The 17,058-nt window shown below is 43.2% G+C and overlaps 1 protein-coding gene across 1 annotated transcript in view; it reads left to right on the top strand.

The window, feature by feature from the left end:
- WDFY3 (WD repeat and FYVE domain containing 3) overlaps window positions 1-17,058 on the top strand; it is a 321,115-nt gene that overhangs the window by 292,604 nt on the left and 11,453 nt on the right. Inside the window, exons 54-60 of the mRNA XM_075604516.1 lie at window positions 1,968-2,121; window positions 3,961-4,052; window positions 4,271-4,483; window positions 11,612-11,759; window positions 14,148-14,302; window positions 14,588-14,746; window positions 16,315-16,494. Of these exons, the coding sequence (XP_075460631.1) occupies window positions 1,968-2,121; window positions 3,961-4,052; window positions 4,271-4,483; window positions 11,612-11,759; window positions 14,148-14,302; window positions 14,588-14,746; window positions 16,315-16,494 (1,101 nt within the window). The remainder of the gene's footprint in view (window positions 1-1,967; window positions 2,122-3,960; window positions 4,053-4,270; window positions 4,484-11,611; window positions 11,760-14,147; window positions 14,303-14,587; window positions 14,747-16,314; window positions 16,495-17,058) is intronic.

The raw sequence follows: 17,058 nt of genomic DNA, 5'->3' as shown, positions 1-17,058 counted from the left end.
GTACAGTACAATGGTCAGAGGAGGAAGGGTCCTCCCTTCCCCAGACCCTGCCCCCTCCCTCCTCATCTCTCCATCACATACTTCTCCCCCTCCCCCCCCCCCTCTCTGTTTCGACCCTCACGCCAACCCTGCCGACCCACACTTGAAGGTCGGGGGAGCATTGAGTCTTTCCCTCTTTCTGTCAATAAAACAAGAAAAACCTGTATTAGGCAAAATATTCTTTATTCTGTATACAATGTATTTCATACAATGCCTAATAAAAACTTTTGGAAAAAAAAAAAAAGATAAAAAATTAAAACTAAAAGACATTAAAGCAGAAATACTACACCCCCCCTCTTTATCTTTCTTTTTTATTTTTATATGTCAAGCATGAGACAATGTATAATTCTACATCCTGTCAATCGTTTTGTGCTCGTGTTCTAAATCTGTAAAAATCCAGATTGTGTGACTAACGAAATGGCCGTCTTCTAACTTTGTGCTGCAGTCTGTGACATTCTGCAGCTCATATGTAACATTATATTACCAAGTGTAATACATTATTGTTATTGCTTTCAGAGTAATAGACAGTCTGCAGTTTGGAACACAGCAACAGATCTGTTTGTGATACTTTGTTGCCAAAAGGCAGAGCTCCAAAAGGTCTGTCAGAGTCTGTTTCAAAAGAGGAAGTGGATATGACTTTATAAATGGTTGCTGTATCAACCAAAGGATGATTAGTACATTGAAAATGGCACTAGAAGTTAAAAATAAATGCAGATCATATTCTCTGATACTACAGAACGAACTTATTTTAAAAAAACATATAGGATTTTTCACGTTTTGCTGCTTTAACGCAGCAACTCTAACACAAAACCTGTAACTTTTTGATATGAGGGATTGCTAATGTAAAGGTGCAATCCCACATAGTTGAACAGTTGCATTTCTTATGGGTCTCCGTATGGGGGGTGTGTTTGTCAATCACCTGTTTTCTTGACTCTTATCCCACCCTGTCCTTATCAGAGAATCACTACAGTTAAGAGCGGGCTGGGAAGGGGAAACTCTGACTGTGCCAGCACTTGCTGAACACACAGTGGCATCACACACAGTGGCATCACACACAGTGACATCACACACAGTGGAGCAGTATCTCGGGGAGCAGGGGGCCCCTGGAGCTGAAATCAATGTGGTTAATCTCCGGAGGCCACGAAAAAAAAATCAAAAAACAAGAATTCATGCCATTTTAAGATAGGTTGATGTGTATAAATTCATCAGGTGGTCATTACTGCTGACTGACCAAGTATTGTTTGTAGAAATGAGCTCAATAAAACAGCATTTTCTGCCATACCTCCATAGGGGTATGATGGGTGAGAAAGCAAGTAACGTTCTCTAACCTAACTTTAATAGACCAGTTTGCATGCTACATCCAGCTTCACAATGAAAAACCATCAACAACATCAAACTGAAGAGCTCCATAGGACAAAATACCGGTCTCTGTCCCATGTGTCTCTTAGCTTTGCTGTTCCCTCTCTCCAGCTTTTTCATGCAAACTGCACAATGCCTTTTTAATACAGACCCTATGATTAGGCCTAGAAGTGAACACTTCAGATACATGCATGTTCTCACGATGGGACTAAGACTCGATGATATCTGCAGGATATATACGCACTGTGTGAAAAGAGCTGGAAAAGGTGGTGTGGAGACACATGTAGAAGCTGTCAAGTGTTTTTAACCTTTGCTATTCCATTATGCCTCTCAAATAGTAGCCATTACTTACTCAAACTCCAAACATAAATTGTTATTCAATTGCTCCAGTGTTGTAGCAGACGTTCTGTGTGGGACTGTGAGATGGGTCTGAAATGCTGGATTTATATTACAATAAAAATGTAATAATAATTTATTGCTTATATTCTGTGTGGCACAATTGCTCTTTCTATGCCTGTAAAACTCATCTTTGTGAGTTAAACATGCTTTATCCATATTGTATTCCATAGGGCGGCCATTTTGACCTTGCTGATCGCATGTTTCACAGTGTGCGCGAGGCGTGGTATTCGGCATCCAAGCATAACATGGCTGACGTGAAGGAGCTCATTCCAGAATTCTTTTACCTTCCTGAGCTCCTGCTGAACTCCAACAACTTTGATCTCGGTAAAGACAGGCTGCAAGCAAGTTTATATGCCCTGTGCCTGATAAGGTGTCATAGTAAAGGCCAAATAATTAAATAATGCCACCTTCACTTTTCTCTGATGGAAGCCACCAGCAGTTTAAGGACGTCTCTCCTCCTAAATGTGGTGGTGTTTTGACAATATTATGTCTGCTGGGGTGCTGGCTGTATGAGTAACACATAGTTGGCAGAGAAGTTGTATATTCTGCTTTTTACTATTAAGAGTTGGGAGGTTGAAAACATAGACTTATAAACGGGACAGGATCCAATAACCGTAATTTAAGAACAGACACTCAAATGTTTGGCAATCAAGTGAATACGTTATTAATTTAAAGGTGCAATTCCTAGTAGCTGACCAAAAATAACACTATTTGTCTATCATTTAACAATCAAATTGACTTAATTCAACCAATGTAATCATTCTTCAAGCACATAAACCTACTTTTTGTTGTTTGGAAATTAAGCACAAATTCTTTTTTGAGGGACCCGAGAGGGAAGTGTTTTTCAATCATTGGTTTCCTTTGCACTTACCCCCATGCTGTCTTTATCAGAAAGCTAATAATGGAGGGGGAGAGGGAGCACTACATGTGCAAACTCATACTGAACACCATGGCATCCCCTAAACCGGGGGTATATATAGAACCATGTTTACTTGAACAAATCATTTTCAAATACTTATAGGCAGTGGTTGACAAATCACCAAAAAATCTACTCGCCACACAAAAAAATCTACTCGTCACCTAGTACCAAACGTGTGCTGCTTGGGCCAATATTTACTCGCCCGGGGGTTAAATCCACTCGCCCGGGGCGAGCAAATGTATAGGTTTGTCGAACACTGCTTATAGGTGTCAGCGTTTTGTACACTTGGTCTTAAGAGGGATTGAACCTTTATGGGGGTATTGGGGCAAACACAATATTTTGGTATGGAACCCATTTTTTGTACGTACCAGGCTACTGGATTTTCGAAGGGAAAGTTAAGTCGCTCATTTTCAAAGCGGTGTGTCAGCCCTTTACTTTCTCTTCAGCATTGTGGTATTGCACTTGTCCTAGGTGGTCTCCTTGATAAGATGGCGCACAACATGTCAGGTGGGCACGATGGCTGCTTTCCATACTGGAGAGGGCTCTTAAACAAAGTATAAAGCAGCTCTGATATAACTATACCGCATATAAATTCCCACCTGGAATATAAGGGCTGCCATAAAGTGAGAACAGTTATGTAACATCTTCTTGACCATTTTAGTTGTGGTGTACAATACATTGTGCTTGTTAGGGCTTATATCTAACTGAATAAATGATTACAGCAGAGATTTCAAACACTGCAGGGCTGAGTTATGAAGTTTTTCCCAAAGAATCCAAGTTTTCTTTGAGTCTCGGTAAAGAGGTGTTTTATAGCAATATTAATTTCATATGAATGTGATACCTCTATGAAACAGGAAACCAATGGAAATGTATCGGTTAAATACGTGAGCTTGATAAATAGGGGAAAGGCAGTATTTGGACTGATAAATTTGCACCTTTAATCAAGTACAGGCAATCCTCGGTTATCCAACGGAATCCGTTCTGGAAGTAGCGTTGGATAGTGAAACCTTTGTAAAGTGAGTCCCATGTTAATCAGTGGCGGTGAGCAATGGATAGCGCATTCCGTCGTCGACAAACGGCCCATAGGGTTGCATTGTAAAGCGTTGGATATGCCATTCGTGAGGACTACCTGTACATGGCATTTTATTTGTTCCTATCTAACACCAGGGAACGTCTTGTCGCTTCTAGATGTGTCCCATGTATGTAAGTGATATTCTTCTGTTCCCTTTTAATTCATGCTCCAGGTTCTAAACAAAATGGCATAAAACTGGGGGATGTTCTCCTTCCTCCATGGGCTAAAGGAGACCCGCGAGAATTCATCCGGGTGCATAGAGAGGTAACTAAATAAGCACTGACAAGGGCATTACTGCCGCTATCACTGTGTTCTTATTGTTTTATGTAATCATATTTCATTTAGTTTTATGAATGCAAAATAGATGGATTACACTTGATTAACATACAGAAGAAATCATCATTTAACGTTTTGAACAGAGAAGCCTGAGATGTATTTGTTTGGCATAGATGTCCATTTTAAGTCTGCCTCTTTTATCCCAGGCACTGGAATGTGATTATGTCAGCTCCCATCTGCATGAATGGATTGATCTCATTTTTGGATACAAACAACAAGGCCCAACTGCAGTGGAAGCTGTCAACGTCTTCCATCACCTCTTCTACGAGGGGCAAGTGGACATCTATAACATAAATGACCCATTAAAAGAGACGGCTACCATTGGATTTATTAACAACTTCGGCCAAATACCCAAGCAGGTAAAAAACATCACCAAGGGCGTTAATACGAACATGTATTATTAAGGCACGTTCTGGCCAGAAATGGCAGTATTTAGCTTTTTGGAAGCTCTCAAAAAGAAGAAACAATAACCCTTTCTGTAGAACAGTACAACTAGCAAACAAAAGGTTGCGATTAATATTATAAAATGGATTTAATCATATGTATGTATACATTCTTCTCATTGTATGTTCTTCAGATTTGTATTTGTTTTTCTTGTTTTCTGTAATCACCATTGTTGTACTTTTGTCAGTGAAGTTGAATTTTATCTATGTATGTCTTTATATAGTGCAATTAATGTACTGTACATAGCGCTTCACAGCATTAATGCAGGGGATTTATTATATAAATTACAAATAACACATAATGGGAAGAAGTGCTTCAGACATAAAAGTAACATTTAGGAAAAGGCGTTCCTGCTCCGAAGAGCTTACAATCGAATTGGTTGGAAGGAAGAAAGTAGAGAGACAGTAGGAGGGCGTTCTGGTAAGTGCGTCTGCAGGGGGCCAAGCTTTATGTATAAGGTGTAAAGTATCAGCCATGGAGCTACTCATACTGTATGCTTCCTTTAGCAGGTGTGTTTTAAGGTGGGTCACCCATGAGGACCGTGATCACGTCAGTAGTACGTCACTAGCGCGACTGACACAAAGGTCTCGGTCTTAGACAAGTGTGCCGAGCGGAGCATTATCTTTGTGACTAACTACCACCGAGTGAGCTAAACTATGATGTGAGCCAATCTGGGCAACCACTAGCATCAGTCAGGGTGTAGGACCAGCAGGCTGAACGTTTCCGCGGTTTATTGAAGTAGGATCTGAGTCACTAGACAGCTGCACTAAGCTGAACATCATCTCTCTGTGAACAGGGCCACCAACAGCGGGGGAGAAAGGGTACTGGCGTCCCGGGCCCCGTGGGTCAGGGGGGTCTGGCGGCCGGGCCTCCAGCGCGGCCATGCGCCAGTTAATTAGATAAATGTAAAAAAAAAATGGCGGCGATTCCCCCGCGGTCCTGGCGGGCATGCGCAGGGCCCGCTCCCCCCCGCTCCCAACGTGGGGCGGAAGGGGAAGTACCAGCTCCTCCTGCGGCGGCCCCTCCCCCTGCTCCCAATGTGGGATGGAGGGGGAAGTACCAGCACTGTCACCAACCCAGTCACTGTCTCCCACCCACCCAGTCACTGTCTTCCACCCACCCAGTCTGTGTCTCCCACCCACCCAGTCACTGTCTTCCACCCACCCAGTCACTGTCTCCCATTCACCCACACACCGTCATTCACCCACCCACCCACCGTCATTCACTCATCCACCGTCATTCATTCACCCACAGTCAACATTGACCCACCAACCGTCATTCACCCACCCAACCACTGTCATTCACCCACCCACCGTCATTCACCCAACCGTCATTCAAACCCACCCTCATTCACCCACCCACCGTCATTCAACCACCCACCCACCCTCAAATAACCCACCCTCATTCACCCACCCATCGTCATTCACCCAGCTGTCATTCTACTGTCATTCACCCACCCACCCAGGCAGGCAGTCATGTCTTTTGTTGAAAATATAAAAATAAATAGGTTGCATTGTAATGTTTTTTTCTGTATCACAATAAGAAAACAGTTAAGTAAAAGTTGTGCGCTAAAAGATATTTTTTCGTGGTAGGTGTGCTATGGGTTTGGGGGGGTGGTACGCTATGGGTTTGGGGGGAAGGGGGCCCTGCTCCTTTCATTTGTCCTGGGCCCCATGATTTCTGTTGGTGGCCCTGTCTGTGAATATATTGCATCCAGTCAGCTAAACTATGATGTGGGCTAACCTGGGCAACCACTAGCAATAGTTAGGATTAGAGCAGGGGCGCGCAAACTTTTTGAGGCGCACCCCCTGCCTGCCCTCCTCAGTTAGAGCGTCCCCCACCTTACCTCGCCTTATGACGCCGCGGGGTCGTGTGACGTCGCGTTACCGTGGCAACCCTGATGTCACATGGCCCCGTGGCGTCATTTGACGGCGCGTTGCCATGCCGACGCCTGACACCAAGCTTCTGAACCACGGTAAGTGTAGTTGCAGAGGCCTCGCGCGGTCCCCCGGTATTTAATTTAAATGCCTTGGGGAAGATCATGGGACCTCTGCAACCGGCCGCGCCCCCCCTAAAAAATCTAGCGCGTCCCACAGTTTGCGAACCGCTGGATTAGAGTATAGTAAACCTGATGGGTTTTATTGTATACCTTACCTTAGCTACACTACAACAGCAGCAAGGGATCGACACAGGGACCAACAATATACCTCATAGGAGGTGAATCAGATTGCCTCACAAGGTTTGGAGATAGTAAAAAAAATTCTCTAACTCCCCCACTGCTATATTGCAGACAACTGCTTTTGGGTCATGTTGCAGGGTACATGCAACTACACACGCGGGTTTCTTGACAAGGCTTATTTATTTAGCCTTAAAAGATATACAGCACACAAAACAAAAATAGCTTTTCATCAGCAACAAAAGAAAAATGGCTTTTCTTCAGCAGACAAACAAAAACAGTTTCTCTTTAGCAGACAGTGTATAAATCAGGCAGTTACCCTTTTCTATGCAGGGGACAGACAGTTCACAATTCATCTACTTTGCTCACAGACCTTGTATCAGTAATCTCTTCAGTAGCTTACTCCTCTCTCCTCAACAGCCAGGCTCCATGTGTCTACAGCCTGGGTTTTAACACACCTTGATTAGGCAGCTGGGATCCAACTAATTGTCCTGAGGTTCCCAGCTGAAGTTAACCTAGTCAGTGCTGCACTGCAGACTAGACATAGGTTTTCCAGGCATATAACTGGTGGCTTTTATTTACCCTGTCACAGGTCACAAGCCTGCTAGCATATTATTATTAGTCCTCTCCATTACAGCGTAGGTCATACATACATACATTAGAGACATCACAGTCTCGCAGTGTACTATTAGGCTAACCACGGAGATGTGACCCTATGTGTCTCTCTCTCACAGGCTAATAACAGGGGGGCATTTGCTTCCTTTTTATTCTTTGACTCTAGTGCTGTAAATTTCTACGCTAATAGTACATTGCAGCTGAGTATGAGAAAATCCTTCCAGCTGTACATTAGGATTATGTCACTGTAGCTCACCATTGGGGGATTAATCATCAACCCCTTTATGTGGAATAACATATAATCACTAAGCACACAGGCGTTGTTTGAGGTTTTAAATTTAACATTTGTGTCTCTTTCTTTATACAGTGTAATAAAATTGATTTATTTTAACTATCAGTAGAGGAGTGTGCATCAATAGGGATTCTTTCTCTTCCGTGTTTCTCACTAGGTATCTTCCCAGATAACACCCCTCTAGTACATTATTATAGGGCTGAGCAGGGACATCCCTTCTGTCTTGCAATGAGGTCAAGAGGACAGGTGGTAGAGGGAGAAGAGGAGCATCAGCGACACATCCTCCTCTGTGACAGACGAAAAAGAGTCAAGGAAGGCAAGAGGAGAGTTAGGAACAGGTGTAGGATTGGAGGAGAATACAGAGGGGGATGTCCTGACGTATGGATCCCATCTTTTCCTTTAAATAGTCGGCAAAGTCCTGAGGTGGCAGTAGAGGAATCCAATTTTGGAAAAACTGACCACAGCGGACAAAAACGGGCTAAGCACAAACCGAAATGATTATAAATAATTTATTGATAAAGAGTGACAGCATCCAGGGCGGCATGGGGGAATACTCTGACACATTTTGCGCTCTTGGCGCTTTTGTCACGAGTTTGTCAAAACCCTCCTTCACAAAGCGCCAAGAGCGTGAAATGCATCAGAGTTTTTAACCATTTCGGTTTGTGCTTGGCCCCCGTTTTTGTCCGCTGTGCTCCTTTTTTCCACAGTTGGATTCCTCTACTGCACCATAAAGCCGGAAGCAAGCTCAAGAGGAGAGACCACACAGTGAGTAGCTTAACAGGTCATTTTTATGTTTACTTAATGGCATTAAGATGACATACATCATTCAGCTCTAGGGGTATTTTTTCGAGGAGACATCAGGAGAACCAGTCACTATTGTCGGTTTGGCTACTACTGGTTGCATTCTCCCCTGCAACAGGCATATACATGCCCCCATCTATGAGCTTTGAAGATAGATTTTATCATTTTGTTACTACTATCCTCACATTTAGGGTCCTCTCCTAATAAATTAATTACAGCTTTATTCACATGCTGTTTATGCCCAATACTGGGTAGCACTGGTTCAAGAACTTTGTTCTATTTCTCTCAAAGTCCTGAGGTGAGATGGAGGAGGAAGAACTGGCAGCAGAGGGTGGTCTGAGTTTGGAGTCAAAGACAGAGAAGAGTCGGCGTGGGTTAGACTTGTACGTGTTGATTAGTGAAGAAAAGTAGGTTTGTTTAGCTTGAGAGAGGGCAGAGTTGAAACAGGATAGCATACATATGTAGTGAAGGAATTCTGCGAGGGTGTGAGATTTCCTCCAGAGGCGTTTAGAGCAACGAGTGCAGGTACCCAGCATGCGCGTGTGGGAATTTAGCAAGAGTCTGGAGTTAGAAGGGTAAGAACAGCAGAGAGAAAGCGGGGCATGTAGATCGAGAGAGGAGGATAGGGCAAAGTTGTAGTTCTTGACCAGGTTGTCAGAGTCTGGATCAGAGTTGAGAGAGGAAAGGGAGGAGCGTAAAGTGGAATCAAAAGAGTGCAAGTCTCTGCAAAAACGAGGGGTCAGTGGAGGTGGAGAAGAGAAGTGGTGAGAGGCCGAAAATGAGATGAGGTGATGGTCAGAGAGAGGAAGGGGGGAAATGGAGAAATCAGAGTGAAAAGTTTTTAGTGAAAGACCAGATCTAGGTAGTGGCCACCCTTCTGTGTGCTGGCTGCATTCCACTGCTGAAGGCCAAAATAAAAGGTTAGAGAGTGAAAGTGGGAAGCCCAAGGGACAGAGGGGTCATCAATATGGCAGTTGAAGTCCCCAAGGAGAAGAACAGGTGAGTCTGAATTATGGCTCTTTTTCTTTCTCTCCTCAATGTGAGAGAGAGATAGAAGGGGTGTGAGTAGAGGTATGTGGGTGATAGAGGACCGCCACATGGACAGGGAGAGGAGAGAATAGCTGGACAGTGTGAGCCTTAAAGGACGGAAAAGAGAGGGAGGAATAGGAAGTGTTCGGTAACGGCAGATAGAAGAGAGGATGAGGCCCACACCTCCACCCCTGCCATCAGGTCGCGGAGTGCGGGAGAAAGAAAGGCCGCCATAAGAGAGGGCAGCTTCCAGAGCAGAGTCAGATTGAGTGAGCCAGGTCTCAGTTATAGCAAAGAGGAGCAGAGAGTGAGAGAGAAAGAAATCATGCACAGAGAGGCACTTGTTTCAAAGGTAGCGAGCATTCCAAAGGGCACAGGAGAAAGGGAGAGAGGAGGGAGGGTGGTAGGGGATGGGTATGAGGTTAGAGGAGTTAATTCCAGAAGGAGTAGAAGTTGAATGTGGGTGGTGAGCATGAGAACATGTAGAAATAAGGCAGGGACCAGGATTGGGGTATAGCTGTGTAGTGTCAGCGGGTGCAGGTAAGAAAGGAGTTAATGTGAACTGAGAAAGGGTGAAGGAAGGAGAGGTGGAGATATATGATTGGAGTTAGAGACATAATGAGGCTGGTAGAACGAAGCACATATTTTGAAAAGAAGTGACAGTGGCATGGCAGCAATAGTTTAGTGTTGAGATGTGCGATCTAGGATAAATAATGTCCTCGTTTCCAGCGTAGTTCAAATCCAGGATTCATGGCGAGTAGGTGTTGTGTTGTCCACTTGTTCCACTCCTGTTGAACTCTCTGTTAAACTCCACGCTGCTTGCCACTTAAGAAATGGCTACATTAAAGATGGCCTGTGGATCCACAATAACGACATTCCCCTCACATACTGTACACCAGGGCCGCCAACAGGAATCATGTTTATAACAATACATCTTTACAATTGTTTTATACGGGTCATCTGTGCTAACATTTGTTGCGATCTGTTTGTTGTCAGGAGTTGAATCTTTCAATGAATATATGTATATATACACACAAATACACACACACACACACACACACACACACACACACACACACACACACACACACACACACACATACATATCATTGAAGCATGGGGCTCCCAGACCTGAACCCCATTAATTTCAGCCCCGGGAACCCCTTACTTGTGGAGATATGTACCTCCAAAGCAGATGCCTGTAGTAGCTCTGGCTGAGCAAGCAGTGCTTTAAAGTTTGGGTTACACGTGCCCAGGGCACCCTCAGTACTGTGGGGGACTCACTCTTGGTTGTGGTTGTTATTGTCAGTAAATACAAGTTATATATTACCTGGTGTGATACTGTTTATTACTGATTGTATCGGTTCCTATGAGGAGTCATCCCACCAACGCTGGGATCCCTCATAGGTGGAGGCGCTGCACGAAAAGAGAGAGAGCTCACCCCAGGCTCCCAGAAGCGGAGGCTCAGGCCTCCTGTGAGCGTACAGGTATTAGCAGCACGCGTAGTCGCCTGCGGTTTTCCTTTAGGCGTAGGGAAAGGGGGCTACATATAAAAAAAAAAAGGCTTGGATTTTCTCTTTAAGTGGTAGATTGACTGCAGAGCTTTGAAGACAACCCAACATGTTGCAAGGCCTTGAAGCAAGAAGGGACCATATTTACAGACGTAGAAGACGATGCCTTCGATGCTCCGAACGTGGTTGTTACGGCAACTAAGGATTAACTCTGCGGGGGGGGGGGGGAAATACCATTGAGAAGCGTGGACATCCCGCAGCACGATTGCAGCAGACACTGTCCCTTGCACCATAGACTTTTGCTTGTTGGTCCGGGGTGCTGGGGCCAGTAAGACTTGCTACATTTGTAATATGCTGTGAAGCCATTTTCTCCTTTTCAGAGAAGCTATAAGTGCCATTAATTTGAACAGAGCATAAATCTTCCTGCGCAAGGAAACCCACTTTAGAGCATATTGAATAAGGGGCTAAAATGTGGCATTGACGATGCGGAAACATACTTTAATTGTGACCATGCTGTTCCAGATGGTAAGAGATGGAACATGGGCTTCCGCGATAAGGTGATTTCATTGTGTGGTGGGTTCTTCATTTTCTTCACAAGTATCCTCCTCCTTTATTGCAGCTGTTTAAGAAACCTCATCCGCCAAAGCGTGCCAGAAGTCGGATAAATGGAGAGATGACATCAATGTCTTTGCCAATGGGGTCTGCGTGTGACAAGATCTTTTTCCATCACTTGGACAACCTGAGGCCTTCCCTCGCTCCTGTGAAAGGTATATATATATATATATATATATTTTTTTTTTTTAAAGGTCTTTAGTCCTAAACATATGGGGGCCTATGCAGAGAGCAGCGCTATTTCGAAATTCGCCATTTTTTGGAGAAAATCGCGCAGAAAGCAGCAGAAAATGGCGAGTTCCGAAAAACGCGCCAATTTTTCTTTTATATTTGTAAAACTCGCCTCGCGGCTGGCGAGAACCTCAATCTCGCCAGTTTTAAAAATATCCTAATGCAGAGAGGCGCGAACGGCATCTAGCGGCTGTTCGCGCCAATAAAATGGCGCGATTGTCTCCGTTTTGCCTCGCCAGAAAAAACTGCCGCTCGCGGCCATTGCAAAGGGAAAAAAAAAGGCGCGAATTTGTTTTAACACATTTCTGAAGCGCGCATCTCGCCAATTTAAACTCGCCACACGCATCCATGTTAAACATAGCAGAATTTGCACTTTTCTGCATATGGAGATTAAAACTCTCCAAAAAAGCTACTTTTTAATAAATTCGCCAATTTTAAAATTCGCTGCTCTCTGCATAGGCCCCATGGTCTTTTTCTGGATGCCTTTAGTTTTAGATCGGTCATAATGTTTAGAAGATTGGAGCAGGTTTGGAGACCTTGTGTGAGGCGTGTTGATGCGCTCCTGAGTGTTCTTTTCCAGTCTTTGGGGTCTGGTTTGCATTTTCATAATATAGATGGGACTGTTGCTATATTTTGGAATTATTTGCTAATATAAAGGTTGGACTTAGTACATGAATTACTTTTTCTGCCAAAGATGTGAACCAGGTATTGCAGCCTCGGCAATTAGTTTTCCAAAGGGACCGGATCCAAACAAAAATCTGGAGCATTAGGGTCACAAGACTATTGTGATATAAATGTGGATACATTTTATGACTTAATATACATCAACATTTTGCAATTGTGTATAAAAAAAAAATATATATATACTGTATTTACATTACCTAAACCCTTTAAGTGGTGGAGGGTCGTGCCACCTCCGTGGCCACGGACCCTCCAGCACTTCCGCATCACGTGGCCGCTCTTTTCGGAACCATCACGTGAAGCGTCTTCCGGTCGGGCCACGTGTGACTGGGGGTGACAGGCCTGCCATTTCAGTGAGGGACGCGATCCAATCGCATATAGCCCCCAAAAATGCGCAAGGAACAATGACGTACAGTGTACGGCAAAAGGGCCCCTGGGGTGGCACTGTAAATGACGTAGAACGTATGTCATTAAAGGCGCTGAAGGAGTTAACTTCCAAGTATATTACAGTATGGAAAATGGCACTGTAATTAGCAGGAGCAGACAGTCCAAGGGCCACTCCAAAGCCTATTGGCTGCTAGTTGAAGAACCCTGATGTATAGTTAAGTAGTGATTATCCCAGAAATGTAAGAACATTTTCAAGTCCTCGTATAAATAACTTTGCTAGATAACAGTATATAGAAGGATGCTTACTTTCCAATAAAGTTGTTGGCGGTGTGATAAATTCACTAGTTTAAAAAAATATACCGATGTGTATACATAGTGTATAAAGCAGTAAAAACACACGACATTGTCACTTCCAGACACATATATATATTTCTTTTAGATCTATATTGAATATGTCCCACCACATTCACATAACTATGCACAAAAGGTAGCAATTATGACATGTTGGTTATTGTGCTGAGGGCAGACACAGTTTACAGTTGAAACTTGTGTCCTTGTATTACAGTATCATCTCTGATATTCCTCCAGTGAGTACTACCAGTTGGAATATCTTAGGTGACCTCTCCTTTCTAAAGGTTTCTACAGTGTATTTGGCCATAACAAAGATTTCAGAATGGACGCCACTGTTTTCATCCCTGCTCTAGTCCAGCAGCACGTGTTAAAACCGTATTCCAGCCTTAATCCTGTCGATTAAAGTTCACCTAATATCGCTGAAGCATTGCTGGTAGCCACCAGATTACCTCGCTAACCATTAGTAATGTCTTGGACAGCCCCATTTTTAGACTTAAGGGCTATGTACCAAGCACCACCACATACTGTGTTTAAGATGGTGATTGGGGTGTAATGGTACAGAGTACCACTGCTTTCTTTTAATTTTCACATGCAGAGTACCACTACTCTTTATTTACAGACCTACATTTCCACGAACTCTTAAAGGGAAAATAGATTTATTTTAAAAAGCATTGTATCCTTCCTATTTTTACAGCATACATCTTTCTTAAATCTTCTAAAATTGAGAGCTTGGCACCAGTGTTTAATAGCGGTAGATCTTTTATTAAGTCAGCCACATCCCTGTTTGTTGTTGTCCTTGCCAACTGTGACAAGACTGCATACTACACCCGGTGCATGGTTCTGAGGACACCTCTCCATATCACTAAATACGTTTTGAACTTTTTTCTTTCAAGAACTGAAGGAGCCTGTGGGGCAGATTGTTTGCACAGATAAAGGTATTCTGGCTGTAGAACAAAACAAGGTTCTCATTCCACCCGCCTGGAACAAGACTTTCGCATGGGGCTACGCAGACCTCAGCTGCAGGCTAGGAACCTATGAATCTGACAAGGTGTGTGACTTTGACATTTTCTGTTGCATACAGTACAGTGAAAAACAGCTGCGGCCTTAATAAATTGATAAGCACACGCACAATTAGATATTTATGATGACATGGGGCGGGCCTCTCTTTACCTTATTGCTCTTATCACCTATGTTCACACTTTATTGTTTATTTTTTAACTGGTTATATTTGTTACCAATCTGGACGACATTTCTAAAAATTGGTTCATTCGTTTTTTGAGCTGTTTGTGTCATGGAGAGTCCAACCTACAAACCTTACATCGTTGTTTCGCAGGCCGTTGTTGTGCACGAGTGCTTGTCTGAATGGGGACAAATTTTGTGCGCCATTTGCCCAAGCCCCAAACTAGTTATCACAGGAGGAACGAGCACCGTGATCTGCGTGTGGGAAATGGGAACGTCAAAAGAGAAAGCAAAAGCCCTCACACTGAAACAGGTAAAAAAAATAAAAATGTTCATCACTGTTCAAGCACCAGAGTTTGCATACATGTTGAAAGCAAAGCATTGTGGTAGCTTAACCCTTTGCGTGCTGGAGAGATTGCAGTACCACAGTGTCGTAACCCTTTTGCAAATCGTGTTAACGTGACTGCTCCTAGGAGCGATCCCTTGATCGCTGTGTCACTGATCACGCCAACGGAAGAAGAGGGCGTTCCTGCTCTGTACAGATTGCGTTCAGCGTTCCATAGGAAGGCAGAGTACAATCATACTTAGAACAATTAGCTTAAAACCCATGACGTAGCACCGTAAGACACCTTACAGCTTATCCCCCTGGGCTGTAGGTGGAATGTGTCTTGTAGTGTAGCACCACTTAGTAAGTATGGTCTTCAGTGATTTTGGAAAATAGTGTCTCAGATGTTGTCTGTTACTGTACAGTAGAGGCAACGTTTATTCTAACATTTGCCGTAAACTAGCCGGGTTACATTCTGGGTATGTGCTGGGTATGTGCTGGGTATGTTCTGGGCTAGTTTGAGGCACGTTTAAGGCATTTCTGCATTGACTAACGACCCATAGGATTAACACAGCATTCAGTTTGAATGGGACTGCCAGGGACCCCCGCTGTTAATCTGATAGGCCATTAATCAATGCAGAAATGCTGGCGCTAGTTTAAGGAAAGTTTAAGGCATGTATTCAGAATGTACCTGGGTGTTTCCTGGGTTTTTTGGGGAATTGCCACTGGTTTTTGTTCGAATAAGAGTTGCCTCTACTGTAGCTATTAGTAAGGTTTTGAACCTTTTCTTTATGTTTAGCAGGTTTTGTATCAAGTTCCCAAACTTTAATTTTCTCCTTGGGGCTGCGTCAAATAAAGCAACATATTAATGAAGTTCTTTGCATTTAATTAAGATTTGTTGGACAGTGAGGTATATTGAGGCCAGGCAAACTTTTTGCTGCATGGAAAGGTAGACAAATAACAGTATGAGGCACATAGCGTGTCATATCATATTTGATACAATATTAAGGGCTTCTGGAATTATTCCTTAAACAAATCACTTACAAGATGTAACAACATCTACAGCTGAAATGCCTTGCAGTCGTGTTTAACCCATTTCAAGCCAGGACGGAGCAAAAAATACATTGCACAGCAATAGTATTTACAAGATCCTAGGATATCTAGAGACGTATTATAATAAATATTGAATATGACCATCCCTGTTGCTCAAATTATTTTGTTTTATTTTTATTATTTTTTGCAAACTACGTATTTATTCCAAGCAGCACTTGACCGCATTACCATAAAGACACACACAAATATAGGGAATAATTATACAATATAGCCCAGACAAACACAATGGGACACTAGCGGAAAGTGTATATCTTACAATCTCAATTTATCAATCCAACCCAGATAGTTAGAGAAACAGAGACCAAATCCCTCTTTTTACATGTTGTAGTCATGGAAAAGCTAGCAAAGCTTCAATCTTTTTTTTCTCGTAACCAAGAACATTGTGTATGGACCAAAAGAAGTGCACAATAACTAAACCTGTGTTGTTTCCTTATTGGTTTCAGGCTTTGATCGGACACACAGACACAGTGACATGCTTGACCGCATCACTAGCCTATCACATAGTGGTGAGTGGATCACGGGACCGCACCTGCATCATCTGGGATTTGAACAAGCTCTCGTTTGTGACACAGCTGCGCGGGCACCGAGCTCCAGTGTCTGCTCTCTGCATCAATGAATTAACAGTAAGCACATGTATGCTTGTGTAGCCTGGGTGCTGATGGGAAAAAGCGAGCATACAGCAACTGCAAGATCTGTATTGAAAATAGTTCTGTATACATACTTATGTGCACAAAAGTAATAAAACAATCACAGGGCAGGATATTTATCAATATTTCTGTTTAGATCCGGTCATATAAAAAAAGAAGGGCAACATAGATGAGAATCTGAAGACATTGCTTTAACCCAAAGAAACTCCCCAAATTCACTTTGCAAAAAACATTTATTTTCCTTGAATTTAGGAAGAGTGTCAACTTTTCAGACCCATATTTGGCCATTCATCGTCGTGGGTCTAAATCTTAAATATTACAGTATATGTAATATGGGGTGGAATTGTATGTACTGTATAAAGTCCACAGTTGAATGCTTTGGTAAATGATGCACCATTGTCACATAAAATAGCACACTTTCAAAGCAATGACATTCATGAGCTCCTCTATGCACCTAGAGGGGAATCCTGATTACTCATTCCTGGTACATTGGTGTCAATCTCAAAGGGAGAGAAGAGAAAAGCAAACAATTGTATTATT

Source organism: Ascaphus truei, chromosome 1, assembly GCF_040206685.1.
Source record: "Ascaphus truei isolate aAscTru1 chromosome 1, aAscTru1.hap1, whole genome shotgun sequence".
NCBI classification, from domain to species: domain Eukaryota; kingdom Metazoa; phylum Chordata; class Amphibia; order Anura; family Ascaphidae; genus Ascaphus; species Ascaphus truei.
This window is presented reverse-complemented; position numbering and strand designations above follow the sequence as displayed.